Raw genomic sequence first — 26,553 nt, 5'->3', positions numbered from 1 at the left:
AGTCAATGTGCTGCTTAGGTTTTCTTCCCACACCCATGAGCAAGGTATCTTTAATACGGAGCTTCCAAATTGCTCCCACTAACCAGAGTAAACAATGGACTCGCACACTAAGAAGAACTTTCTGCAACATTCCCTTCTACCCTGCTTATTTTTTCCAAAAGTCTTTCTTCTTCAGATATTGATCACTGAACAGTAAAATTACTCTATTGCTTCTCTCCATATTATCCTAGGAACATTAATTTGTTAGCTAAGTTCTCAATGGAAAATTTTAAACAAAAATAAATCATAATAAATCATGGTAAATAAACACACTTGGTTTTTGAAACAATTGACTCCGAGTACATAATAACTAAATCGCACCAGATTGTTTTCTTAAAACTAAAATGGATTTAGCTTCTCAGCAACACCCCTCATTTAAATAGCCCTACATTTTTAACAGAAAACTGCATAGTTTTCAGGTTATGTGCCATCTTAGCTCATCTCTGAACAGCTGGTATGCCTCGCAGTTTTCTCCAAAACATTTATATAGATTTATTAGGTTCAGATTAGATTCTAATTTAATTTATTAGACTTTTATAAACAAAAAGTCAAGGCAAAGGCTGATAGCTCCACTAATCCCAGATCATCACAGAACTTCTAAATTTGGACCATATACATTTCTGTACGTTAATTACATGCTTTTCTGTTTAGTGGACTTCTTGGCAATGAAGAGAAGCAGTCTGATCATCTTTTATGGATTCTAGTTAAAACTTCTTTCCTACAGTGGACAACTATTTTTATTACTTCTTTGCAGTATGTTACTACAGATTAAAAGGCAAATTGCCTCAACTAATGTCTAATGCTTCTGAATCACCAACTAGCCCTGTTCAGCCTTGTGCCCAAAGTGATCATTTATGGAGGTAGATTCTGAAGGCATATGTCCCTTACACAACAGGAATTACCTTTGTCCATCCTCTTCACTAGGATGGAGTCAAAATAAATTAAACCAATGACAGGGCTTACATTTTTTAGTAACTATGGCTTGGCCCTATGCAAAAGTGGTTTAGACAAAAGGTAGTATCTTTAAACTGTGGGGTCTACTTACCAGGGATGGCATTGAAGGTATAGGTGAAGCTGTTGGTGACTGACCAGGAACATTTAAGGAGTTAAATTTAGGAACAACAGCCACACTGACTCTCCTCCGAGGCATATTCTGTGACAAACAACATTTTTTTTTTTCTATCATACAACAAGATAGGCTGAAGAATAATTCTACAAGTTAATGGTAGGTGTGGCAAAGATGTAGGTTAATGTCCCTTGGGAGAAAGGAGAGTTGGGAGCAAAATTAAGATAAATGGCTGTTAGGGCTGTGGTTTTCCCCAAAACTTCCTCTAGTACTGTCTGGTATGGCAAGTGCTTAGTGTGAAATGAGGTGTTGTACAGGGATGCTACTCTTTTCCCTCCACACTGAAAGCCCGATAGTGTAAGTCACACAACAGATATGTTCTGAGCTGTTATTGTCAGTTCTTATTAGAGGTTATTATCTTTGGTTAAACCAGATGTATAATGATAGTGGGAAAAGTACCAGTGCCAGTCACAATGACTGGAAAAAAATGAAGTTACACACGAAACTCTTCTCTTGCTATGTACCCATTATGATATACTGTACCCACTATGACATATTAATTATTTCTAAACGGACAAATTATAACTTACAGAAACAATAACAGCCATTCCCTCTGCAAAAGAACAGAGCCTTCTCCCCGACCCTTGAGTTGTTAGATATCTATCTAGCATCATGTGACACTGCTTACATTTCCCAAAGACCATGGAAATTCTTTATATGATAAACACATGCTAGCTTTACACAATATATTCTAGCTCAAGTATAGATCATGTAAGTTTTTGCTGTCATCAGGTAAGCAGCCAAATACTTCATCCTATGATATACACCTAGGGAAATCTACGCTTCGCACTGAGTAAAAAATCCAAGCACATACAGCTTCTAACAGCTTCATTTTAGTGCATATCCAAACACTTCTAAGATTCTGCTCTAGATAACTTTACAGGAAATGAGTTAAACACAGATTTACTAAATATATAGAAGGAGTCACCTACTCCATGATCCTAATTCTAGACAAAACCAACTATACCTATTCATTAATGACAGAAGTTTATCTAATGTGCTCCTGAAAAACTATACTGGAGAGTCTGCAGCCATGTTAAGCAGTCCATTCTAATGTTTTGGGTTCCCCCCCCCCCTTTATTATTTGGGGGGGGATTAACTTGTCCTTGTTAAATTTCATCTTTTTTGGGGACCTCTGTTTCAACTTATCTGGTTCTCATTTTGAAATCCAGTCTTGCCCTCAGCATGCTCTGTGCTCTAAATCTTTTTATTCAGCACTCAGAGGTGGCAGGAATAAACTAAACCTAAAGAACTACAACCCAAGCAAATAAAAATACGAAAAGAAATAGTAGACTTAATGTAATGCCTCTGATCACCAAATTTGATAATGGTCACATTGGGACTTGGGTCTCTCAAATCACTGGTTGTTTTAGGAATTTTTATAATAAACTTGATCTCCAACACTTGGAAGTTTTGCAGGAATGGAACACTGGCCATGTTAAAGTTATTAATTGGTCAAGCCAAAACAATCTGAGATAATCTCTCACTCCGAATGCTTTGTCAAACCAAACAAGATATTCTGATGCTAACTGAAAAATGAGCCCTGCTTAAAAATAACTGTTTACATCTAAGGTACTCTGAACGTGATATAATTCTTAAGAAATCAAAATGGTATGATCATTGAATCCCTAATCATATAGCAAGTTTTGATCCAATGTTCAGCTTTCTCACTGAGGAACTAGAATAAAGCACTGGACATAAGCCACTCTCTGGAGCACAGGTATGCAGCCTGGAATACAATTATTCTTAAATAAATAGGTCCCTTTATTATTTATAGCTTCACAGCAAGCATTATCATTATTGCACAGAGTCATTCTTAATCATGTATCTAAAATTACAAAGCATTTGCACTAAATTACATGAACAATACTGAGAATTTACCAGCACTATGTTTTGAACACAGCCTATAAAATTGTATGTAGACAAAGAAATTTCACTACATAAAACGTTCACTTCATTTTCTTTATATTGTAGAAATACCTTTCCAACAGTAAGAGACATGGATCTAGATGAACGAGGTACTCCATCTTCTGCATAAAAACAGTAAATAAAGAACAGTCTTAGACTATATGAGTATCTATAAATAATATTAGTAAAGCCCTTGCTCGTATTTCAAACTCAGATATAGTATATTTATATAAGGAACATAGTGACTGCATATTTATCTGTCATACAGTTCTGGTCTCAATTACACCTGCAGAAGAAATCTGAAATAATTGCAAAAAATTGTACCAGTACTATCTCTACTGAGATCAGGCAAAAGCCCACTATTTGCCTCCATGTACAAGTTTTTGCAAAAGAAAATATTCATATTTCAGTTTCCAGCAAACTAGGAAAGAAAAGGTTGCAAAAAGAAAAAAATAATTTTTTAATAATGAAATTTTGCCATCATCTGTCCTCTAAGGGGTAGTTGCGTTAAAACTGTGCAAGCTATGCATATGTGCAAGAGGCCAATGAAAATGTCATTGGATCTCATCAGAATTTGGTAAGTGATAGTGATTTTAAATTGCTGTACTATAGCATTAAGTATGGCTTATATGAAATATTTCAACTTTTATAAATATAACTTTTTGGAATCTACTCCTGTAGACCAGAACTTCATGAACAGGTTTCACAATACTTCACTTTTTATCATTAATAGCACCAGACACTTCTCTGTATAGAGAGGCAAGACAAACCCTTAATTTTTTTTTTTTTTTTTTTTTTTTACCAGATGCACTGTAGCTTCTGCTAGAATTCTGATTGGCAAGTTTCTTGAACTCCATTAGTTCAGCATGATCCTTTTCATACGTTCTTTTCAGATTTTCCACATACTGCATCATTACTTCTGTTGCCTTTGACATACGCTTCTCCTAAGGAAGGAAAGAGGGGAATACTCAGGTAACCTCTACACTTCTCAAACAAATCATATGCTCCCTGTCAGGGCTAAATCTGGAATAGTTGTTCTTAAAGAAATATTGGTACCTCCAAGACTGAAAATTCTGAAGCTAATTAGAACACAAATGCACATGCATTCACATATATCCACAGAATATAATAATTTATTTTGTCATATATTTATACAGTCTGCCTGTGTGCCTATGTTATTAATTATGTGGTATATGTACATTTGTTTTCAAACCCTCGAAGGTCTCAGTCACTGGCATCAGTCTAGTTACTTTAGTGGGCAGAGGCAACAGTGTTGAATCTGGGAGGGTATTGCTGTGTTCTCATTTATACTTGCTCTGTTCTTACATTCTTTATAGTTGTCTGACGAAGCTATTGCCAAAGGCAGGTTACTGAACTAGATGAGCTTTTTGACCCAGAAAAGTTTTCTTATTCATGCTGCACTAATTTTAAATACATTTCTTCTGATGCAGCTATAGTTCTGAACAATATATATGCTCCTATTGTACAGATGTTGAATAGCTTCATGGGTAATATTCTGTTTGGATTCTATTTCCAGACCGAAATAGTGTCTTATCTGACACTACAATAAACATCTTCAATCTGTCATCATAACAAATAAAATTCAAAGGGCTAATATAACTTCCAGCTATGGCGGAAAATGAGAAAGAGTGAACATGTGCAGCCAGGATATGTGTTAAGACACCAGGATGTTCTTACCTGGCGAATAGCTCCAACCATCTCAGCACGACTAGATAGTCTAGCAGCTAAACGCCGCAGAACAGCAATATCCTCCAATAGCTTCTGGTAAGCTTCTCTGTGTTCATAGTGATGCCATAAGTGAGCTGAAGACTGAAGTGAAAATACATAAGCTTTACTGTCACGTCTTTCCACTTTTAGTTCAGATGAAGTAGCCTGAGCCTCAGAGGTGGGGTAGACATGTCTAGGCAGAACTACACATGGACAAGTTAGCCCCAGAGGAGTGCCACCACTACCACCAGAGGTAACCTAGTGAGTGCTGCTGCTCTGTTTCAAAATGGTGCTTCACTGCATACTGCAGGCACACCTTTTGAGGAGTTAAAAAGGGCTAAGCACATTTGCAATACTTTTCCTTCTGAAATTAATGATGAAGCATGCCTAGCTACCTGTGAACTTTACAAATGCCAAGCTTATTTGAACTAGTACTTACAAATGATTGCTGAAACACAAAGAACATTTTAATTCACTGGGCACAAGGTGTTAAGAAGGCCACTTATGTTCTTTCAATTCCATGGTACTTCACTTATTTGGAAAATAAGACATTATAGTCTCAAGAATTCCAAATGTAAAAGAGCAATCAAAACCAATATGGCCTGTAAATCAAATGGCAATTGCAATTTCTTAACCATTTTTTGTCAATCAATACACACATTTATGCACTGGATTAATATTGCCACTTTGATAGCTCCGATTAATACTGAAAAGCACTGAAGCGTATAAATTCCTTGGGATTAGTTACCAAAAGCAAGAGTGAATTTAGATGTTTTATTAGCCAATGCCTTAGTGAACACCTCTTCACTGAATGAGTTTTCTGTTCACAGAAAAGTTTGATATGAGAAAGCCCGATACAATTTAGTTCAGACTTACAGGCAAACTTTGGGATGTTGGATGATTCCTACATTCTTAAAGTGCATTAGCAGGATGCACCAGTTTTGGCATTGAGGTTGTCTTAAGTAATTAATCACTGTGTTGCTGTTCACACAATTCTCTCTATGACCAGTTGCGTTATGCCCTAGTTCTCTGCAACCCCTCATTTGTATTACTGCAAGAGTAAGTCAATGCATTGAAATGATCTGTGTGAAAAGAATAACCTCTCCTTCTCTTCTTCTCCCCCACTTCAAAAGAAGGGAGTGATGTGCAGTAACTTTTTGGTTAGAGTCATTTGAGAAATCACATTTGTAGTGCAAATCTTTGGTATAGAAACAGAGACAAGATACTGATGAATTTGGTGCAACGACAACAGTTGCAACAACAAAAAAATCCTTAAACTTATTTATCACTGAAGCTAGTGTGATAACAAATTGCAGCCAAAATTTGACTGCAAGACCCAGAAGGCAAAAGGGAATCTGTTTCAGAAAAACACGCACAAAATTTCAGATTTTCAAGTTTTTCTTGGCAACTGTAACTTGCTTATTTTCTCAAACAAATCTGAAGTTCATGTAAATCAGCTTTCTCTTGAAGTTGGGTTTTTGAATAAAACATCAATTATCACAAGACTGATAAAAATCTTTCATTGAACCATATAACATGTGCCTGTCCTACAGAAATGAAGATAACCTCCCACTGAGATTGGAACAAGTCTAGGTCTAATATGATATAGATTATACAGAAGCCATCACTTCATTTAATTGCTTGTTAGTTTATTCCATTGTATAGAATAAAAGCTTTCATATGAAAATGGCAGTTTCCACTTCATTATAAATTACAAAAAAAAGCTTGTAAAAGCCAGACTGTAGCGTGTGAACTGCACAAAGGAGGAAAAAGCTAATCACATCTGTCCCATGCTGGCAACATGGTCCTTGGTGCCTAATTAGGGATTCTTAACAGAAATGCATATCAAATCTAACAGACTAATTGTTTGCAGTTTTAAGAGCCCTTATATACTAGTTGTAAAAATGTGTATGTATAAAAAATATTATAATAAACCACAGAGATTTAATAGGTTGTTTCTGCTTACTCTTTAAACAGAGAACAGAGGGAAGAGCAGCAAAACATTCAAAACCTTTTTTTTCCCAGGAACAATTAATCTGGAAATGCAGATTTGAAATTCCAGATGAAGAGATGTATATACCACAATCTTTTTAATTGTATCCTTTCTTACCTGATGACGTTCTTGATAAAGTAAATGGGAGAATCGTATGTTCTCCTATTTCTCAAAACTATGGCAGCACCTCCTTGTAACATGCAAATTGGTTCTACGGGTATTTCATTTAGCAGCATGGTATCTAAACATTCCTTCCTTTTTTGCACAAAGAGGATGCAAAGAGGATAAAAGAACATCAGGGACAGGTGGAATGAAAATGTGTTCAGGCCCATAACCTGATCCTGGGATTGCATGTATTCCTTAAGTAACCCTCGCTGTTTCCTTTTGTATACTGCCTTCTATTATCTGCAGTTAAGAGGTCTTCCAAGTCACATATCTCAGGACTCGGATCATTTCAGTATCTCACCTAACTGGACACCTCAAATTTACTGCTAAAGAAGGTCTTGCCCAGGAGAGCATGTATCAGTGCTCAAACTGCAGTTCTGAATGCTCTTAGCTTTGTTACAGGCTTATTCCAAGAATTGAACAGCAAATTCATAGTATTTATTCCTGAAATCTGTTAGACGTAGGGCAACATCCTATATGCGTTTCCAGCAATGGTGGCCCACTCTGGCAGAAAATGCTCTCTCTCGTGTAGAGTGGTAGACAGCTTACAGTAAGGAGCTTGTGCAGCAGAAAATTAAGTTTTTGGGCTGAATTTACAATAGGCATAAGCAAGCGTACCCACGCATATTTCAAATGTGTGTGCACTTTCATGTATACTACAGTTCACAAAAAGAATTATTGTTGTTTTCTTACCGTAATGGCTGCTTTAAAGTTTTCCAGTTCCTTCTCAGCATTCTCTTCAGTAAGATTTCTCTCTCTCTCTGCTTGGTTAATTCTAGATTCCAAGGTATAACTATCATTTCTAAAGGCCAAGGAAAGTTGTACAAATACATTCTGTTTGGATTAAAAAAGGCATTTTTAAATAAGTGTCACAGTAATGTAATTTCCAGTAAAAACTTATGAATAAGGTATGTTTAACAAACTTCGGTGCTTAAATAAGTATTGAAACAGAAAATTGAAAATATTTTTTAAATTAGATTATTTCAAAAATCACTTCTCTCTACTGCCTCTAAAATATGAATAAATGTGTTGCTTCCTCTTTTCCTGAATGTTTTTCTGGGAGATCAGTAGAGCAGAGACACAATGAAGGAAGTAGCCTACCAGAAGTATCAGAATCACAATGGATCTGTTTTCTAGCTGGACTTCCTCCAAGGGTCCCCAAGGTTTTTAAACAGATAGTCTGTGCAGAGGAAGTCCAGGGATGAGCTCACCATTAGCATTGTTTTACCTAAGGGATAAACACCTACCACTGAAGCCAGCAAAAGATTAAGTGCTAACATTTTTATTCTCTTGCACCCTGCTTTTAAAGATTGTTTCTTTCTTTACCAGATGCATTATTTCTTAGGGTTAATACTTTGCAAAGCACAAGGCACCAACAGTTCCATTCAATTGAGCTATGTAAATAAAGATCTTTTTCTTGACTGGTATATGAAAAAAAGGAAGAAACAAAGACAGCAAGCTAAATTTTTTTAATAGGTTGCTCTTATTGGCTTGAACTGAAAAAGTAAAAATTAACTAACTGCAAGATATCAAAAAACCCTGCCCCAAAGCTCCTATTGGCCAATACAAAAATGCATTTTAACTCATTTAGTTTCTGGTCTCATTTAATCTCAATTTTTTTACTACTTTAAGTATATTATAATAATTTCCAAAATGAATGCGTATTTTATTACGAAGAATGCACAAACAAGTGTTTTGCTTATTCCTACTCTAAGTCTTTTTACAGTTTATATTGCCTGGGACAATTGCCTATATTTCATAAAATTGTTATTTTGATTGAGCTCAATATGTTTTTTTTCTGAGAAATATTATTTGGAAAAAAAAAATCCCATTACCTGGTTCTAATAACCACCCTTAGACTTACAGTAACCACTTAAAATTAAGGCATATGTCTAAAATAATGAGTTTAAGAACATACTTACCTCAACTTCTTTTTCAGTAAGTGGAGGGGAGCTAGAAATAAAAGCAAAAAATTCACATTTTAATTAGTTTTGTCTCTAAAAACAAAGCTATTGTAATATTTAACCAAAAAGAACAACAAAAGACATCCTCCCCTTAAATACTTTATGGTTTCTTTTGGTGAAACCAGTATTTAATTAATTCAATTGTACTTGTTACAGCTAAACCCCATGGGGTTTTTTGGGGGGTTTTTTGGTTTTGTTTTTTTAAAGAAACAGCACAGTGTCACCTGAATATTGGCAAAAACATACTAAAGTTTCTGGCAACTGCAAATACTGCTATCTGCACTGCATTGTGATAAATTGCAAGTAGAAGAGCAAGACAGAAGTTACCCTTTTGGAGTTGTGGGTGACTTTATACGTTATACTTTGGATTATCTTTACCCATTTTCCTTCTGTTAACAGTTGAAACCTCATGACGATCACAGATAATCACAGACGGGCAGAATTCAAAACCCAGCTCACTGTATACTGAACTATCCTGTTTTGGCTGCTAACTTTATTAGAAGTTAGCTAACAATGATTCTGACACTGACAAAATATATGTTTGAGTTTTATTTAATTTCTGGGAAATGATATATTAGCAGAGTGACAGGAATAATATTACCATATCTAAATGATATGATAATGATCCAAAGATATAATCACTAAATACAGAAAGAGGACAAGAAGTCTCTTTTAATCTTGTTTCATTCAGACTGAAGGTGAGTCTGTTTCCAGAGATACCATGAAATGTAATATCTCAGCCATCTCCCTGTGTAACAGAAACTTTAAAGCATTATGAAACAGTCCCAAAGCAAATCTATGAATTAGCAAATCACAAGAATGATTACTGACTATACAAAAACTAGAAAAAGTTACCAAAATGCAGTTTCATAGAATACTATTAAAAAAATGAGACAGACAACACTATATTCCAAGATCTCACTTAAAGGCAGTCATCGCATGTGTTTGAATTTACAGGTTCTTATTCCCTATAATTGTTCTAAAACATCAGACGGCTATTCAGTTTTATGCAAGTGAATAGAGACGAGAAACATCTGAAAGAAATGACAGGAGCTGTATATACAAATTCTAGTGGATGCCAGTGATAGGAGTTGTGGTTGACATACCTATTGCGCATTGTGCAGACATGATACTATCAGAAAATTCAAATATTATTGTAATATTCATTGCATCATTAATCCCACATATAGAAATCAATGCATCTGGCATCAATAAGCAGCAGATTTTTCTTGCTGGGTAGAATAGTATTGATACTTAGAGTAGTGGCTAGAAGAAGGGAGACCAGTATGTCCCCTGTGTTGGAAAACCATTTTGTGCCTAAAGTATTAGTATTCACATTACTTGTTGTTATTCTAGGAGGAAGCCTACTAGAAGGAGTAGTCCTTCTAGAAGGAAGTTCAAGCATCTGTATGTGTTATATAACAACATAGCACAGAATGATAAAATCCGTGTCTTTCCTTTGGCTGGGAACATTCTGAGAAATTTATAGTAAGAATGAAAAGTTATGTGTGTATTTATTCAATAGATTAAGCCAACTGATTAAAGAACATTACCTGAAAAACAGAAGATCTGTATATTATCTGATCCTCAAAGCCAGTTCAGCATTTACCTATTTTGTACTTAGCTATGAAATTACTTTTCTTTTCAGTATTTGATTACAATCAAGCAATGGTCTCTTAGAACTTCTTCACCTCATGCATTCATTTATATAAAATGTCGTGTATAACAGTTCCGTCACAACAAATGTTAAATATTTATTTCATCTGCACAGAGAACACTTATTTACTGCTTCAAATGATTGAAGGCCTCTGGTATTTATAGTGTAAAAACACACGGGTGAATTTAGGAATAGTTTTGGCCAAATATGTTTGGAATTGTTTTAATATCTAATAAGCATTTTTTTGTTATGGTTTTATTTTTCTCAAAGAAAAGGTTTATGCAGAAATATGGAAGAAGCTTCGCTTTATTCTAATGCAATACAAAATAAAATATGCTCAGTCTCTAAAGTTATCAGTGCTGCAAGGTATGTAAGGCATGTGGTGACAAATGCTTCATTTGAGCTTTCTTCCCTGTATTTCTTGGGCCAGAGCAAAATATTTTCTGAAGTTATGGACTTTTGTATCATTTTAAACATAAACTTCCCCCAAAAAGGAAAATTCCACTTAAATTTTGTCAAGAAAATATTAAATTTGGATAGTAGTAAACTCAAATCAGAATGAAAATTGGTATTCCTAAAGGTCTGGACAACCACTTGGCAGGTATAGTCTGTTATGACTCCACCTCAGAAGAGTATGGACAAAAGGATTCCCTTGCTATAGTTACATTGCATTATGCAACAATAGCTCTAGTTTCAAATGATCCCTTGTATGGTGCTACCCTACACATCTATAACATGCAGACATACTGTTTCAGATTGCATAAGAGGGAAAGGACAAAATCCCGAGCCATGGCAGGTGTTAAACAATCTGTTGATAAGTGCCTACTTGCACAGCCCAAGATCGGGGAATTCGTGAGTGAGTCCTTCAACTATGTTTGCAAAATAAACTCCATTTCCCTGAAAAATTGTCACCTGCAGAAAAACTGCAGAATTCTTACATGCCCAAATTTTACTATTGGAAAGCATTATCTGGCCTGATTATTTTTCTGGGGGAAAGAAATACTAACACTTTCAACAAGAATTTATATCTGCAGCAACAATCCTGAAAACCAGGAGTGGACAGACCAGTAGAAAAATCTGTATAAAAATGTACTTGTAGCATGCAAGTTAGGTTTCAGACTTTTTATGTAGAGCTTACAAACCAATTTTAAAAGTTGGCCGGTTACTGGAAGTTGGTGGACTCCCCAGAATTTTTCAGAAAAACCCGTGTTGCACATTTTAAGATGCAGCAATTTGTCTACTTATATGGATCCCCTATGAATGGAACTCCATAAAGGGAGTTCACTGGAAACCATTAGTGTGCCTTCCCCTGGATGATGTCTTTCTACTTCTATTGAACTTTTACCTTCCTGGAAGCGATTTGTGCACTCGTAGTTTTCGCAGCAATACATCAGGAATGCTGGGCATGACATCAGAGCTATTCTTTGTCTCTTCATCTTCAGTGGGGGAGGGGAGAGGTGAAGGGCCTAAAGATATTTTGCGGATAAAAAAACCTCTTATGTTATTTGAAAAGTCATGCATTAACTATTAATAGTCAGCATCTCAGAGCCAAATAGGACCTTTTAGCCTAACTGTGCCCTTTTTAAAGTCAATGAGGATTTCATCCAAACTCTACTGGGAGCAAAAGTGAACAACAAGCAAAGGTCCATCCCTTCGTGCAGAATGTTACTTCCTTTATTGCATATGGTGATACATCACTCATCTCTCCTTTACTGCTAAAGTAAAGATCCTGTGTCTTCCTTTCGAGTAGTGGCAACAAAAGTAATCAGTACAATTGTCATCCTTTATGTAGAAAGACTGAATGGGCTCTGACAGTCTGTAATGCACTGAAAAATAATTATTGTATTAGTATTTTTCCTAGAATTCAAACTGAACCCAAATTCATTACTAGAACATCTAACCTGACATTTTGCATTTGTGCTTTACCAGTACAGTTACATCATTTCTGGAATATTTTAGCTTAGAATTTGTAATAGAGTACTGTTATTTTCTAAGGCTTTAAATGCCACCTGCCAAGATGAAGTCTGGTATAATGTACTATACTACAGATTTTGTGCACCATTTGTGGTGATGAATCTACAACATGTGCTTGTTTGTTCACTGCATGTTCATTGAAACAGGACATAAAGGTTATAATTGCATTCTCTACTTCTGTCACTTTCATAAGGACCAAGATATGGCTTAAACTTTTTTTTTTAAATTCATGTTACTTAACTTTTTAATTTTCATTTTATTTAATTGCATATATAATAATTCCCTTATCTCCTTCTATCTTGCCAGAATTTAATGAAGGACTCTCCTATAGGAAAGTCACGTTCCCCAGTGTGAATCTCAGAGTTGGGAAGGTATCTTTGTACAGTTCTCTTATTCATTTGGCATAAGAGAAAGATTCTTAGACTTGCAAAACAAATAATGTGAAAAAGCTCAAATTTTGTAAGTGTGGAGAGCATTAACATGAAAGACAGAAGAGAATGGGAGATTCTTTCTACCTACATTTTAGTTCTGTGTATTTCCTTTATATTTAAAAATTCCAGTATTTACTTAAGAGCAGTCATATCTGTCCCCATAAAAAGCCAGCCTTACATCACAATGTCTCCAGATCTCATATATCCCACTTATCTAAACTTCTGTATATGCAAAGTTGTGTTTACTAAGATGATCACAATAACTTGGCATTGATAGCAAAACATGATGGAGCCAGTATATTTGATTCATAACAGTAATAATGAAGTAGCTGGCTATCTCCTATTGTTTAAGCAAAATTACTACTCTAGTTAAAAAGCACAAGGTGGCTTTTATGGCAATGTAAGGAAGTAAGTCTCCCTAACAAATGAACTAAGGATTTGACCCCTCACTTGTTTTCCCCACTGAGGACAAGGAGTTGACCCTTAATGTTCTGGCTATCATTTAGATAAGTTAGTAGACTTTAAAAAGCTTGTCATGCTCATGAGATCTTGGTTGAAAAACTGGATAAAATAATGCTTAGCTTTTCATAATGTTTTCCTCAAAAGTTTCAAATCTGCCAAAATTATGTAACAGGCTGGTAAAATGGCAACTATTTTACACTTTCAAACAGAGCCTGCTAAATAATTTCTGGGAAATGATATATTAGCAGAGTGACAGGAATAATATTACCATATCTAAATGATATGATAATGATCCAAAGATATAATCACTAAATACAGAAAGAGGACAAGAAGCCTCTTTTAATCTTGTTTCATTCAGACTGAAAGTGAGTCTGTTTCCAGAGATACCATGAAACGTAATATCTCAGCCATCTCCCTGTGTAACAGAAACTTTAAAGTATTATGAAACAGTCCCAAAGCAAATCTATGAATTAGCAAAATGAACAGTATTAGGAAAAATGGAAATTGTCTTTGGATCAAATCTTGGATAATCAGTTTCAGCTCCTTTCATATTAACCATCTCTATTTCAGTTAATGTGGCCTTAAAAACACTCTGAACAAGTTCTGACTTAACCAAAAGTGTATATTTGTTTGGAAGTAGTTTAAATATTTTCAATTGATTGCTCAGCACTACTGCTATTTAGTTCTTCCAGTTGTTGAATTGTCCTCAGGATTATATCTTTGCTCTTTATTTCTATTCTGAATCTTTTTAGATGCAGCCTACAGGCATCGTCTCATTTGCTTGTGTTAGATTGGAAAAAACATTTGGTGCCAGATTTCTGTTTCCTCATTTATGTAGAGTTTTAAGCCTTTTCCTTATTAAAAAATCATACAAATTGAGCTAAAAAACCCCCCACTTATTGTAAGGCGTATTTTTCCAATCCTTCAATCACTTTATGTCTCTTCTCTGGCCTTACTCTTACTTATCCACATTGACATAGAGCTGTGGACCAGAAGTGAACATGCCATTCCAGTATTTGCCACACATACACTAAAATAAAAAAGTAGGAATAAAGCATTCCATCTCTTATTTATACTTCAAGGACCATATTCACCCTTATGGCCACAAAATCTCGCAGAGGTCACATCCATTCAATCCATCACTGCTGAAAGTTTTTTTCAGAAAGTCACTGAAACTTGATACAGTCCTCCATCTATTCAGTACAAGCTAGACTCTGTTCCAGGTATAAATCTTTTAATTTGGTTGTAATAATACCTACAGTATCTTCTTGGCTCAGATCATCAAGAAATTCAGGTACTTTGATTATTGGTCTCTCTTACTCATTAATTACTACCCTCCTCCATGACTACTTCATTACAACTACTATTGCAATTGAAGAAAGACTTTTTTTTTCCTCCGTATTAGTCAGTTATAAAAATCAGTTCATAACAAACAAACACTCCTTCCAGCTTTTATGATACTGCACCTTTTTCCTGTTCAGCTGCTTCACTAAGTTCAGGAAGTTTAAGTCCAACTAAATTTTGATTTCTCATCAAAATATGCTCCTGTTAAGAAAAACAGTAATATTTCTAAGTAACTTAACTAGAAATCTCAATTTAAACATCCCTGCCATGTGAACACTAAATATAACATTCACTTTAGTTAATAAACATAATGGAGATATATATATTAAGTTAGAGTCAGATGCTACATGGCATGGATACATGTAAATTCACACACACACTCTTAAATGTTACATATTTCAAATTTCATACATGCATTATGTAGAAAAATTCCTGGTCAGGCAAACAGAGATTTACAACATGTGCCCCTTACTCAAGTAGAAGAATTGAGTTTTGGTAAATGAGATTTTTAGTAAATGAGAGCAAAAAAAGCAATTTTGGATATAGCCATAGTAATAAGTAAGTATCCCAGAAAGGAGAGAAAATTCAGCATATCAGATATATAAGACTTTACCACTTTGACTTATTCAGTAGGATTTATTCACACTGAAGCTTAGTATGCTACAGCTGCAAGTTAATACTTCACTGTTACTGTACTCTGCCCCTATTCCTTACAGGTAGGGAAGAATGTACTCTCAAGGATTAAACCTTGTTATCTTATTTCTCCTCCTATCATCTCATTTTCTACTTTCATATTCTCAAATATGTTTAAAATTCACAAACACCTGCTTTTCTTTATAAGTAGGCAATTCCTACTGGAGACAGAATTCAAATCTCACCTAACTGGAATTATATATTATGTTGTATTCATTTTCCGACTCTAACTACTATTTGTGCTTAACAACTTCTAGGACTTTCAAAATTATATGGCTCAAGTGTCTCTATAATCAAAACTTCCAGTACATATATGCTAAGAATACGTGTGTTATATAAACAGGAAAAGATTAATAACTGAGCTGCCATTCTCAAGCAATACAATGGGAATGAAATAACTGAAGTCCAGAATCTGAGGTCCTTGCCTGTCAGCCCTCTGTTCATCTTAAAATATTAACTACTGGAGGTCAAAGAAAATAGTCTTATTAGGCTGTTAAGGAAAATAACTAGTACATTTTTTTTCTTTTTCTTTCAAAGGTCATTTTTGCTATACACACATGCTAATTGCTTTATGATGGTGGTTTCTCATTTCATGGCATTTCTACTTTTTCAATACACTGGTTAATTCCTAGGGTTTAATTAATTTTTACCAATCATTTAGATAATTATTTAACAACGGATTACTTTATAGATTTCATAGTTCAAGTCTATCCTTCAAGAAGCTGACATATTTGCATCATGTTAGAATTAGGAACTCTAAGTCTGGCCATCCTCTACCTGCCCTTCCTCTCAGAGACACCCAGTTTTAAAACTCTGGACAGTTTGAGACATTGTCTGAGAATGTTTTGGTATGATTTTTTGCTTATTAAACAATTTCCTGTCCCCTGAGATCTTGCAAATGTAATGTTATTGCAAAGGCTAGTATTCTTGAATGACAGGACTACTGCCCTTAGAAGGGAGAATACCAACCAATACAGGGCTCAAAAACACTCAGCTGAACAAAGTAAAAGTGATTTTTAAATCCAAAGAAAGTTTACAAATATTATATGACATGCAGAGGCTTGTAAGCCGTCAAACAAGAGTATAGTAACTGTCTCCAAACTTCAGTTAAAGATTTCTGTTTATACGCAGGTCTCAGCCTACTCATACAGAAATCAGTCAATTAGTCAATGTATTGGAAGAGCCCGTGGATTTGAGTACAATGCTGAAGGAACAGAAAAAGCAAAGCACAGGGAAGCAAAGGAAGTAAAAGAGCATAAGTGACCCTTTTAAAGATAATGTTGTTACATCCTGAGGAAGGAAAGATTCTTCAGATCTAAAATTCTCTTTAGAAATCAAAATAGATCATTTTAGTCCCAAGTACCTTTTACAAATGACATGATTGTTAATCAACTGCTTCCTGTTTATAGGTCATGTAAACGATGCAAATATGAGATATATTGTGTTTTAGACTACCTTTCTGTCACAATGAAAGCAATTAGTACTTTTTTGACACAAGTATTACGATTTTTTTCTGGTGGCCAAAACCTGCATGTGCAAGACCATATGCACATGCATATGTGCATACTGAAGAGACCACAGTGCAATTGATGCATATTTGAAGAGAACTAAAATAGAATAATTCCATGGAATTTAGTTACAGGTTACCGTTTACTAAAGTTGCAAAGGAAAAATGATACAATTCTGTATTGATTTTGCTGAAACTGTTTCCCATTATATTGCTGTATGTTTCCTGCAATGATAAAAATAATGCTAAGCAAGTTGAAAGTTTAGTAAGGTATGAAAATAACTTTAAAACAGGATACAGCTGATGACTAGGACTCACCTCTCTGAGCTTTGTCAATTTCTGCATTCGAACCGGTTGAACTTGGATTTGAAGGTCTTTGAATGCTTTTAATTGATTGCTGGATTTATTACCAACAACAAAGCTTTTATCTTCCTCAGACGGTAATTTTAAAGGTGTTTCATCTTTCTGTCCAGGCTCCAAGCTATCCCATGATACAGCCCGTAGTAGAGGAGGACGCAGTCCACACAGTTTAAATTCTGGTTTACATGAAACTTTATGGTCCCTCATTTCTGGAACAGGAATTTTTAGCTTTGAGTCTATATTTCCTATTCCTGGTCCTGGTAGATGGGTTCTTAAAGGAACATCATTTTCTTTTGCTTTCTTGAGGAATGATTTTCCAAGTTCATTTTCACAAACATTCATGCAAGTGTTAAGAGACATTCTGCCACCATCACCACCTGAAGGGGAGTATTTAGGTAAAGTATCCATATGTTTACGTGGATCAAAGTTTTCTTTTTGTTCTGAGAGCTTCTCTTTGGAGTTTTCAAAACCAGCAGAACGAGGAACAAACCTTCCCTGAGAAATCTTTCTTTGATCATTCTGCCTTCGATCAATTAATCCTCTTGCAGCATTCTGAAAGTAGAGTGACACACATAAAACAGAGAAACAAGTGCAGATTTCTCTCTTCCCTTGCCCAAGGACAGATTTTCACTGTAAAAAGCCATTTCCTTTTCAGTGACATTGGCTTTTAAACATGTGCTGTTGACGAGAGAAATAATTTTTAAAAGGCACTTGAAAGAACACTGAATTGGGAATCTCTTCTCTGAACTTTTGAGATAACCTCCTCCCATTCCAAAGTCCATTACAGCAATCCTCATATAGCCAAGTTTCTCATCATCTTAATGTAAGGTTTGCCTGAGTGCATGCATTTAACCCTGTATCTTATAGCACTGTTACTTTCCTTTGATTGTTTTCCGTTAGTCCCTCACTTCCCAAGGGAAAAAAACATGGGCTTGTACACTAAGTTAAAGCACATATTGTAATTTCTCTCTTTTTACTTTGTGTGCAGTACCATAGATTATAATTTGGCTGCAATCTCTACAGGAGAACTGGCAAAAGAATGTTTGCCTATACCTTGGCTACTTTGATACAGAATCTGTATTTTGTCTAAGGGCACCTGTGTCAGCAATTTAAGGCAACCAACATACAATCTAACTGTGGGCTCTGCCTTAGATACGTTGCTACTCCTTTCCTTTATATTTGCTGCTCCAAAATTCTGCTGCCATACTGTTTTTTCTAAGTATTGCCTAATCCACTCACAGCAAAATCTCTTTAAAGGGCCATCTGACAATACCTGAAAAAAATTAGGAAGCATTCATATAAACTGCTCCACCAATAGTTGTGTGGAGCAGTAACATCCCATCAGTGGTGAGGAACACGAGATACAGTAACCTCTTCCACTGAACCAAAGGTGTCTGTAAGAGGACGTCTGTCTAAAACACCAGCATACACCAAAGTGGCTACAGTAGATATTTTTACTTTACTTATAAAGGTATTTAGTATATTGATTTTAATTGAGCTAGAGCAGGGTGCATGATAGGATGTAAAGGCTAGCTGTAAGCCCATTGTCCTCCACTACATTTGCAGGTGCTTCACAATTTCTTACAGTGGTATCATTTTTCTTTTCAGTCAGTGAACAGTCTTTTAGCCTTTTCTAGTCACATAAATAACAGGCATATGTGTGCTAAGACAAACAGGCAGATTTTGTTCAACACTTAATGTGAAACACTTACCTCTGCAGTTTGCCTGTCATCCTCTTTCACAGTTCTGTTATTCTAGCAAAAAAGGAAGAAAAAAGTTGCCTTACAAGGTTATCTTTCACATCTATGCTGCAAATGTTAGATATAGATATTAATGGATGAACTTTGAATCTCTTAATTTTTAGACTGCTTGTCACATTTATTTATGAAGTAATTTTAGGGATTAGTTTTTTCCATAGATTAGGATTATATTGGATCTTTTTCCATTTTCTACACTTAACATCTCTATGATCCTTCAGCACTTGTCACCTCATGGATTTTTGTCTTCAGAGTAAACATTTATTAGTCACTCACTCTGCAGAAAAAACATATCAATAACCCAATCTTGGTATATAAAATGGTATTCAAAACATCCCATTTTCCTCAGGGACTAACAGGACAGCATAGTGTAATATAGTACTGTAATAACCAGGTTACTGTGCAGACTATTCAGCTCTTTCTTACCTGCCCTGGAGATCCTGACTCGACACTAGCGGTTGTGCATGCATCAGACCCTAGAAAGACACACACATAATTAAGGCATATTCTGATGTCTTGCTCAAAATTTTTACTACTACAGCATTAGCAAACACATACATGCACAGTTCCATGTAATATATTAAGGACAAAATTTAAATGTGGAAAATACTATTTAAAAGGGAAAAAAAAATCTAAAATATAGTAAGTGAAAGATCATTAAGATCCCTTCCAACCCAAACTATTCTATGATTCTATGATTAAAGCTTCTGAAAACCCCATTATTGAAAAGAGTAAAAAAATAGAACATGTAACCTAGCAGCACCACAGGAATAAAAATATAGTACAAAAAAAAAAAGTAAAAATATATATTATGGGCATTCATGAGCTTTGTCATATTCAGGAGGATATGCTTGAATCTACAGATTTTGACTTCTCCTCAAGAAATATTAAAAAATACATTTTTGTGAGCTTTTACAAGTTAAAGTTTGAACCTGCATAGATCATTTTACCTGATGGAACTGGAAGAGTGAGAGAGTTGCTCCGAGATGCTACTGGTGAAACTTTAGGACTAACTGTAGGGGAAACTGCTTCATTAAAACAAAGACAAAAACAAAAAAAAGGTCATTTTACTTTCTAGGCTTGTAGCTTCTGAATTTTTAAAATTCAGATAAGATTAAAACATGAATATCATAGTCATCAATCATGAGTTTGTCCAGAACCTGACAAGTCATTTTAGGAACCTAGAGTAGGTTTTATCTCATATGCCTGCCATAAACAAATACAATGCTGTTGATACACAGAATCCTTATTCTCCTTAGTTTTCTGATACTGTAAGCACTGCAGAGAAGTAGACACAAGAGAAGGATTCACAAGGAATTTAGAAATTAAAAAAAGGAAAATTTAATTTTAAAAGGTATAGTTGTTTTTTTTCCTCCAGAAAGCGTGAAGCCAATTTTAAGATAGAACTTTGTTTTGAATTGGCATTTCAAAGCTAAATGAAAGTCCTACTTCATGATAAAATGGCATTTTGTCCTAGTTTTCAAACACTTCATATGAGGGAAAAAAGATAATTTCAACTGACATTCTAGAACAAAACATTTTATTCTGCTGTTTTTAAAGGAGGATCTGGTCCATTCAGCTTAGTTTATGACTATGTTCAGAATAAAAGTCTGTGTAATTATGTCTGGGGGGAATGTTTTTTCAGCAGTATGAATCTTGCCATTAAAATTTCATTTTATGTACAATAGGAACTTTAGGAAGAAAATCTTCACAAACAGAAATTTGTGACCATTTTTTAGATTCCAATAGAAATACTTCATGCTTTCCTGTTAAGGTGTTTGCAGTGTGTCATTCAGGCACTTGAAATCTTTACACCATCTTCCACTGTTACATCTGAATATAGAGATTGGTCATTTCTGTTTTATACGGAATTGTGAGAAGGGGCAGAGGGATTCTGACCTTCAAATTAACAAAGTGTATGTATACAGTAGCAATGTATGCATTACAGTAGATGCTTGTTTGAGCCTTTGCAGATCTTTGAAGTAGAATATAAAATCCTGTTTTCATAATCTGCACCTACCTGTGGGTGACTCCGGAAGGCTGCTTCTTGACTTTCTGCCTCTGCGCATCAGAAACCTCTCGCTCACTTTCTTTGCTTCTTCTAGTAATTCAAGGTTCTTCTTTTTGTCTTCCTCTGATATTTTGACATATGGTAGCTGATCATTTACCAGATCAATCACATGACCACTGTTGTCTGGGTAGAAAACGTCAGAATTAGAGCTGTACCTCATATTTCCAGATATGCTGTGGCATTTCAGAGTAGCAAGTACAAAACGTACCTATAAATTCAGCTTTGAGCTTGCATTTAACAAACATTAATGTCTGCTCATTTCTAATGTTGTTATATTCTCAAGTTTAGAGCAAGTCCTCAAAAACACAGATAACCCACTAAGATTAAGTCACTATGATCAAAGATGCTCTGATATGTGAAACTAGCTTTTCCGGCTGTGTCCCCAGTACAGTTTTTCTAATTTATCAGTAAAAGCAGCATTAGATCCATCTCAACTAGCAGTCACGGCATTTCTGTCGTAGACTCAGTTTTTCCATGGATTTTGTATGTCCAGTTTTTCAAGGCTAAGGTCCCACAAACTCACCCAGCAAAGATTTATGCACACTAGTTTTAAGATACAGGTGATTCCATCAAATAATCTACAAAACAAAGTGCAGCGTTTGGAAGTATAAAGATTTTATTCTATGCAGATAGAAGAGCTTTTCCCACAAATACAGAAGCAACAGTAAAGCTGCATCTGGCAAAGCTGCAAGCAGAAGAAGTTGAATAGCTAAAGCCTGAGAATTATAAAGCTATTTCAAAAAGCAAATCAATCTCTACCATGTGGTGGACCTGCACGAATTTTCCAAAGGAATTGCAAATCCCATTAGAATATCCAATGGTTAAAGAAGGCATTGTTAGAGATTGCTTTTCCTCATGCCCACTTATGTTTATAGGTTAGATATGTGACCCAGGAGAATGCATGGACCACAAACTGAAAGCCGCTGCCTTACACTTAGACCTTTAGATTAATGCATTGTTTTCTAAACAATTTTTAATTAGTTGTAGAAAGAACCCATTAATCCCTGGCTTCCAAATTGGTCAAACACACTAAACTTTGAGCACTAATTTTTACAATTCCCCAGGCTATGATTAAACAAAGAATGTAGCCTGTTGTCGGAAAGGCTCTCTGTGTGAGTTGGTATGAATGGCTTCTACAAGCATCTAGGCTTGTATGGAGAAAGAGTTACCTGAAAACAACAGGCCAAAAAAAGGAAACATATATGCTGACAAGGTAGTGTATGCAAGTTTTTCATGGGTTGATAAACTCTACAGACTAGTAAGCTTGTTGGATCTGCAAGAACTGATAAACAGACCACCAACAGTCTGCTCAGTCTGTACAAGGCCACAGGCACACACTAGCATCAACAACAGACTGCAAGTCACACATTTATTCTCAGGTAACTCTGAGAAAATTTGTAACTGTGTGAGTGAACTAACGATATGAGTGAATAAGTGACTGTGTCATGTAAAGAGTTATCTGGTATTAGTAACAACTTGATCACATTAACAACAGCTTAGTGAATAAAATGTGTTCTAAGAAGTATCAGTTGTGACTGTCTCTCTCCCCAGCTTGATGATGAATTTATAACGCTGTTTTGCAATAAGAACAACTTACTAAAGAACAGCTTGGGTAAGGGGGAGGGAAGTCATCAGGTAATAAGAGAAACATATTTTTAAATTTGACAAGAGCCATTACAGAACAATCAGTCTTCAGAAAAGCTAAGGACATAAGTAAGCAGCAAAAACTCAAGGGTTTTTGGTTTGTGGGTGTGGGGTTGTTTGTTTGGTTTGGTGTTTTTTGGTTTTTTTGGGGGAAGGGTTGTTTTGTTTTTAATTTCCATAAATTTAGTTCCATTTCAAGGCTGTCAAAATGCATGCCCACAGATTGGATATTCTTAAAGCAATCTATTTTTAATGAAATATCTTTTGTTTTACACTATGATTTGTGTGTTGAAAGTTTGAGAGAAGGACCTCCCATGGCACTTTCCTTGGGCCAGCAGAAGAGGAAAGCTGTAAGGCATGGTAATTTCTATCTTCCTTGAGCAGATGAGTTTTCCTCACTATACTCAACATCTTTGCCTCTTTATATTTGCCTTGCCTTCTGCCTCTTCATCACTTCCATTTCCCTTCCCCTTTGCTGCCATTTCCTCTTTTCCCATGAATTCCCTTTAGTTTCTCCTGCTGCATCCCATCTCAGCACCTGCTTACAAATGTTCAGAGAATCACTTGTTCATTATTTCAGGTCTACAAGTTCATGATTTTGTACATGTCCATAAAATTATGTTTCTTTCAGGCAAGTCAGACCTCCAACAGGAGACATTTTGTAACAGAGTTTAATTAGAAAATGCCTAACTTAGAAAAGCAATATCTTAGAATCATAGAGTAATTCAGGTTGGAAAGGACTATTGGAGGTCACCTAGTCCAACCTGTTCAAAGCAGAATGAGTCGTGAAATCAGACTAGGTTTCTGGTCTTTCAAGACAATCTGGTCTTGAAAAACCTCTAAGGATGGAGATGCAAAACCTCTCTGGGCAGACTGTTCTAATGCTTGATTCTATAGTGAGCGAAAAATTCTTCTTTCTACCCACTTAGAGCTTCGCTTGTTTCAAATTACGTTCATTGCCTCTTGTCCTCCTGCCATGGGCCTGAATCCGTTTTCTTGATAATCTTCTCATCAGTATTGAAAGGCTGTATTAGGTTTCCCCTAAAGCCATCTCTTCTCCAGGCTAAATTAGGCCAGCTCCTTCAGCCTTCCCTCACAGGTCAAGTGTTTCCAGCCCCTGGACCATCTTTGTGGCCCTCCGTTGGACTCACTCCCATTTATCAACACCCTTCTTTTATTGGAGGTCCCAAAACTGGATGCAGTTTTCTAGATACAGTCTAGAGTGCTAAATAAAAGGGAATGAACACTTGCCTTGATCTACTGGCTAAGCTTCTATTAGTACAGTCCACAATACTGTTAGTCCTCTTTGCTGCAAGGGCACACTGCTGGTTCATGTTCAACCTGCTGTCTACCAAGGCCTCCAGGCCTTTTTCAGCAGAGCGGCTTGCCAGCTAGCCAAGCCCCAGCCTGTATCTACTGCAAGGGGTTATTTCTTCCCAGACATAGGACTCTGAATTTGTCTTTGCTGAATTTCATATGGTTCCTACTGGCTCATTCCTCCAGCATGTCTAGGTCTCTCTGAATTGCAGCACTGCCCTCAAGCATGTATTAATTAATCTCCCCCAATTTGATTTCTTCTGCTAATTTGATGAGAGTGCACTCTATCCTCCTCCAGTCATTGATAAAGATGGAAAGCACAACTCATTTTCTTGAGTGGGTTCTAAGAACACAGCCAAAGGCCAGCCGCAGCAGCTGGAACAGAAAGCAGGCTTGAAGCAAAGCTCTGTCTTCAGCAGAATGACATCTGGAAAGGTTTGTTTCTTTCAGAGAACCCTCTCCTTTTGCTAACATCTAGGGAGCATATGACCAACCATCCAGTCACAACCCTCAGAGCCAAACTATCCAAACAATATTTTACCTGTCCAGTTGTCCACCCATCCGGATCGTAAAGCCCTAATTTGGATACCAGATTTGGGGAGCAGGCAGGGCCGGGAGGGGAGCAGCTCTTGCTGCTGCATCTCTGAATATGGAGGGATAATCATTCTTTTGTATAAGTCTGATTTCTGTAAGTATAGTTCCATTAATTTATTTAGTTTCCACAAGTTTAATTACCTTTAAAATCAACTGCTGGCAAGCAGGATAGATTTTAAGTGTTCCAGTTTCCCTTAAGTGGATCTGAGCTGATTTACATGGATCTTATCTCCATCTTAGTTTTATAGGACATATAAAGGAAGTTTCCCTTTGAATGCAAGCAGCCAAAAACCACATTTTACTCATGAATTTAAAGGACCAATCACAAAACTGGAGCAAATGCAAGAGAAGTCACAACTCTTTGAAGCCTCCTAACAATCTTTCAGTGGGCTTTCTCTCAACTACGTTTTTATAGGCATACTGATGCAACTGAGTACCCAGTTACGAAAGCTTCAGAATCACAAACTAGTAAGGATTAATTCTGACTGTTATTGATACGAATAGTTAGCACCTTCTCTCTGCATGGCTGAGAAGCTAACTCTAGTACAACAGTGGAAATACTACTTAGATAAAATATTTTATTTTCTTATTAAGAAAAAGGCAATGCCAAGGATGTTCTGCTAAATTTAAAAATCTCCAATTGTCTATTTGTGTAAAACTAGTCCAGGATCCCAGGTTTCTAAAATTATTATTGTATTTGTCATGTCACAAATATCAAATTAATTCCAGCAAACTAACCCTCATAAATCCACAAAAAGGGAAATGAAATGTGTAATAATACATTAAATTCTGCTGGAAAGGGTTCTGGCCTCTCTGTTTTGACCACCGGAAAGAAAAAAAATAAGGTATATACACTGTTAATAGCAGAGATAGTTTGGGTTACTTTCAGAGGTACCTATTTTTTTTTTCTTCATGCAATACCTCCTATATAAGAGAAAGTAGAAACATACCTATAATTTATATAAAAAGGGAAAGAACCCTAGGGATGCATGATCAGTAGACCAATGCTTATAAGAAATATTTGCTGAGACTGCCAGGAATCCCTTTGCTATTGGAAAATTCAGAAACGCTCCATGAACCCCCATGCCTATGTTCAATATATTGATCAAGAACAACTCCACACTTCTGAGTTTCTTAATAAAAACACGTGAAGAGGACTTATTAATCAGAGCCCTTAATAGAATCTCAATTACTAAAGGCAATCTGAGCTGATAAAACAGAATTTTTATTCTGAATATTTTGAGTATCGGAGAAGTAGCAGGGCTCTGACGTTTGCTGGTGCTTTAGTAATGAAAAAAAAAAAGATACAGATGCATCTGTTTCAAGATGCCTAAGAACTAGGTTCCTTAGTGATAGTAGAAAGGCTGCTTCCCTTTAAAAGCCTCTAGGAGTATTGGAATAGTCACCTGATAAGCTTGGTTTTAAGTCTGTCACAAACACAGTATTTTTTTTGAGTTATGCAATGATCACACAAGTCCATGATTTTACAGAAAACTCTTTTCATGCACAGCATAAAGCAGTGATAATTGGCTCAAATTAAGTTAATGGCTAGGATAAAGTAACATTGTTGTAAAGATAAAAATAATTTTTAAAATGTATTCTAAATTTCTGACACACACACACACACCCCCGCCCCCGCCCCCATTTTGGTAGAAGGTCTTATGTGCTTATTCCTTCATCCTTTACATGTGATAGTATAACCATTCTATCAACTCTGTTCAACTTTTACTTTACAGGAAATACATAAATGGAGACAACAATCCAAATGCAAACATATTAAGACTAAGAACTGATGGGAGCTTTGCCACTGACTTAACAG

At 35.9% G+C, this 26,553-nt stretch overlaps 1 protein-coding gene across 13 annotated transcripts in view; it reads right to left on the bottom strand.

Annotated features, from left to right (window-relative positions):
• The window catches only part of IRAG1 (inositol 1,4,5-triphosphate receptor associated 1), a 109,058-nt gene that overhangs the window by 8,414 nt on the left and 74,091 nt on the right, over positions 1–26,553 (bottom strand). For 12 of the 13 annotated variants that reach the window (XM_076343985.1, XM_076343987.1, XM_076343988.1 and 9 more), the window contains 13 exons: positions 21,129–21,302; positions 20,059–20,136; positions 19,535–19,584; positions 19,064–19,105; positions 17,310–17,903; positions 14,914–14,992; positions 11,926–12,046; positions 8,882–8,912; positions 7,653–7,793; positions 4,772–4,903; positions 3,876–4,017; positions 3,146–3,195; positions 1,085–1,192 (listed from right to left, as the gene is read on the bottom strand). In XM_076343985.1, the coding sequence (XP_076200100.1) occupies positions 1,085–1,192; positions 3,146–3,195; positions 3,876–4,017; positions 4,772–4,903; positions 7,653–7,793; positions 8,882–8,912; positions 11,926–12,046; positions 14,914–14,992; positions 17,310–17,903; positions 19,064–19,105; positions 19,535–19,584; positions 20,059–20,136; positions 21,129–21,302 (1,742 nt within the window). The remainder of the gene's footprint in view (positions 1–1,084; positions 1,193–3,145; positions 3,196–3,875; positions 4,018–4,771; positions 4,904–7,652; positions 7,794–8,881; positions 8,913–11,925; positions 12,047–14,913; positions 14,993–17,309; positions 17,904–19,063; positions 19,106–19,534; positions 19,585–20,058; positions 20,137–21,128; positions 21,303–26,553) is intronic. The other variant, XM_076343995.1, reaches the window with a different exon arrangement.

The sequence above is a fragment of the Aptenodytes patagonicus genome, chromosome 7, assembly GCF_965638725.1.
Source record: "Aptenodytes patagonicus chromosome 7, bAptPat1.pri.cur, whole genome shotgun sequence".
Classification (NCBI taxonomy): domain Eukaryota; kingdom Metazoa; phylum Chordata; class Aves; order Sphenisciformes; family Spheniscidae; genus Aptenodytes; species Aptenodytes patagonicus.
Note: the sequence above shows the minus strand (reverse complement) of the source record. Positions and strands in the feature narration are given on the sequence as shown.